The following is a 3,025-nucleotide window of genomic DNA, read 5'->3' on the forward strand; positions in this document are numbered from 1 at the left end:
GCCTAAGGAGAGGAAGGGTGCAGTGGGGGGTGGGACGGTGATCCATTATGTCCAATCCATTAATATCGCTGTACAGAAATAACTTGCATTGGAGATGGGCAATTTCACATTGGGGAGCTACAGCCAACTCTCTGTGGCTCTTCTCTCTAATCAAGCCCTACATGTCTAAGTATACAAAGGCCAGTATAACCAGACTCACTTCATTCCTTCCCGGCTCCCAGGGTCAGGGGGCGTGTCAGGGAAAAGAAGGGGATGTTCTGGAGAATGGAGATACAGGAGCCTTGACATGCACGGAGCTGACAACGGGAACCCTCGTCACCAGCCTCTGGGGGCTGACAGTGGGGCTATCAGCAGCCCTAGGCTCCCGCTGTCAGCCCCCAGTGGCTGATAAAATTGCAGGGGAAGCCTAATATTGCAGGTTCTGCAATTTCCGCATTATCGCAAATTAAGTAGGGCCTTCAGTACAAGACATTTTATCAGTTTTTTATTTATTCCCAGTTTTTAAACTTTATCTTATCATTGTTGTCTCTGGATGAAGGTTCATAATTTCATAAGAAGTACAAAATTAATGTGACAAATGTGACAAATATGAATTAGCGCTAGCCCATCACCACAAGAGATCTTCTTTGTCCCACCGACAGGAGCCAGAGGCTAGGGACACTCAGAGCATCAGGATGCATCCTTGCCCATACTGGCTAATAACCATAGATGGACATGTCCCCCCAGGAACATATCTAGTTCTTTTTTTGAACCCAGTGATAATTTTGGCCTTTCACAACATCCCATGGCATCCTCCGAGCCCACACATCTTTTCTGGGACTCATACGGTTCTCAGCTGATCTCGGCTACTTTGGTAATGCATGGAGACAGAGGTGATTGCTCAGCAGCTACAACGCAAACCGAACACTGAATCAGTGAACATTCAGAACACTTTTCCGCCAGAGACTTAATTACTCATTCATTGGCATGCATGAGACGGGCTTGGGTAGCTTGTATGTAGATAAAGATCAGTTTTTCAGCCAGAGAAAAGATTTTGGGCTTAGTTCTGTTACCCTTATTCATGCTGAGAACTAGAGTAAGAGTGGCATCTATTTTCAAACATGGGCAACTAGATAACAAATTAATGCTAAAACAGTGCACTTGGAGGCTCAAACCGGTACTTGGAGAGAAATAATATTGTAGTGAAGCTGTCAAAATGATCACTGGAAAATAGCTGGATAGAATGTACTGTATAGTTTACCAATAGAGCAGTGGTGGGCAACTGCTAACTACCTGGCTAACTACGTATTTGCAGGAAATAAAGTAAGAATAGAGGAATCTGGTCTGAAGATTGTACCAGTCACAATCATTTTAAATGCTTTGCGAAACCAAGAATAAAATAAACCATAAATGATTGGATTACAAGTAGAATTGAAGTATCCCAGCCAGAGGAAGGCAATGTACAAGTCTTCAGGTGTTGAGAAGTTAATAAAAGGATCAGCTATCGTAAGAATAAAGAAAGGCAACCAACAAAACAGAAACACCCCCATGACTATACTTAAAGTTTTAGTTGCTTTGCTCTCTTTTTTTGTGGAGATTTTGTTTGTCATTGCAGAGGCATATTTTATTGTACTTGGGATTTTATCCATTTGTCTTGCATGTTTTCTTGCCACTGTAAATATGTGGACGTAAATTCCCACCATCAATGTGCCTGGGAAAAAGAAGGCTATAAGAGAACCCAGCACTCCCCAAAGCTTGTTAAATATGAAGGCACAGAAACCACTGCAATTAGTGGAAGCCACATATTCTTCAATGCCCACAATATTCAACTCTGAGAAAACTAGGCCAAAAGCCAATAAGAATGGGACAGACCAGCTAATTAGTAAAAACAGTCCTATCACAGGGACAGTTATTTTGGTAACATAATGCAGTGGGTCACATACTGCGTAGTAACGGTCAACAGAGATAAAACACAGATGGAAAATAGAGGTGGTACAGAGCATAATATCACAACAAGTATGGAGTTTGCAGAAGAGGTCTCCAAAATACCAGCATGACTCAACAGACCTGATCATGCTGTAGGGCATAACCATGAAACTAAGCAAAAAGTCTGTAGTTGCCATGGAGCAGATCAGGAAGTTGGTTGGAGAGTGAAGCTGTTTGAAATGAGCGATGGAAATGATCACAAGCATATTTCCACCCATTGTGAGCACTATTGCTCCCACCATGAAGCTGTACATAGCCCAAAGACCGATTGTAGACCTTACATTTTTAGGACATGAATTGTTAACAAAGTCAAAGCAATATTGCACATTCTGTGGACTCCAGAGGGGGGATGAATTCATGATTTGGGATCAACGACAGTAACTTTTTCCAAAGTATTACAATACAGCCAGTCCTGGGGAAAAAGGAAAAATAAACAAAGTGACATGAACAGTAGCAACATCTGAGGACCTGTTTTTCACATTAGTTGATTAACACTTAAAAATAATGGCCCTAATTCTACTCTCAGTTGCAAAAACATCAATTCAGAACAATTCTCATTTACTTTAGAGGAGTTATTCCAGACTTACACCAATATAAGAGATAGCAGAATTTGGCCCACTGATAACCAAAAAAATTAAAATAAAATAAAAAAAATGGGCTGAACCATTTCCTAAATACTTTTGAATCTTAATGTGCTCAAAAACTCTAAATAATATTGGATATTTTTGCTAAGGAGTTTACATTCAACACTATAAGCACTATGATGAGAGGTTTGCAAAATGAAAGCCTCAAACATGTGATACTCACCTGATTTGCACAGCTCTCCTCAGAGATCTTTGTTCCTGAAAGTACTGACCATACTTTCATGAGAGACATTACAACATCAGAGAACTCAAAATGGTTGATGCTATAAAGAGGGGGCAGGCATAGCTCAGTGGTTTGAGCATTGGCCTGCTAAACCCAGGGCTATGAGCTCAATCCTTGAGGGGACCATTTAGGGATGTGGGCCAAAAATTGGGGATTGGTTCTGCTTTGAGTAGGGGGTTAAACTACATGACCT

The 3,025-nt window shown here is 41.2% G+C and overlaps 1 protein-coding gene across 1 annotated transcript; it reads right to left on the reverse strand.

Annotated features, from left to right (window-relative positions):
• Positions 1 to 1,280: 1,280 nt before the first annotated feature.
• On the reverse strand, positions 1,281 to 2,324 carry LOC125634978 (trace amine-associated receptor 4-like). The gene has a single exon (XM_048846297.2). The coding sequence runs from the start codon at positions 2,322 to 2,324 to the stop codon at positions 1,281 to 1,283; it is 1,044 nt and encodes a 347-aa protein (XP_048702254.2).
• Between the last annotated feature and the right edge of the window lie 701 nt (positions 2,325 to 3,025).

Source organism: Caretta caretta, chromosome 3 (genome assembly GCF_965140235.1).
Source record: "Caretta caretta isolate rCarCar2 chromosome 3, rCarCar1.hap1, whole genome shotgun sequence".
Taxonomy (NCBI): Eukaryota; Metazoa; Chordata; order Testudines; family Cheloniidae; genus Caretta; species Caretta caretta.

Bases quoted from the DNA above. Each gene is read 5' to 3' on its own strand.
- LOC125634978 (XM_048846297.2), bottom strand. From the start codon at position 2,324: ATGAATTCATCCCCCCTCTGGAGTCCACAGAATGTGCAATATTGCTTT.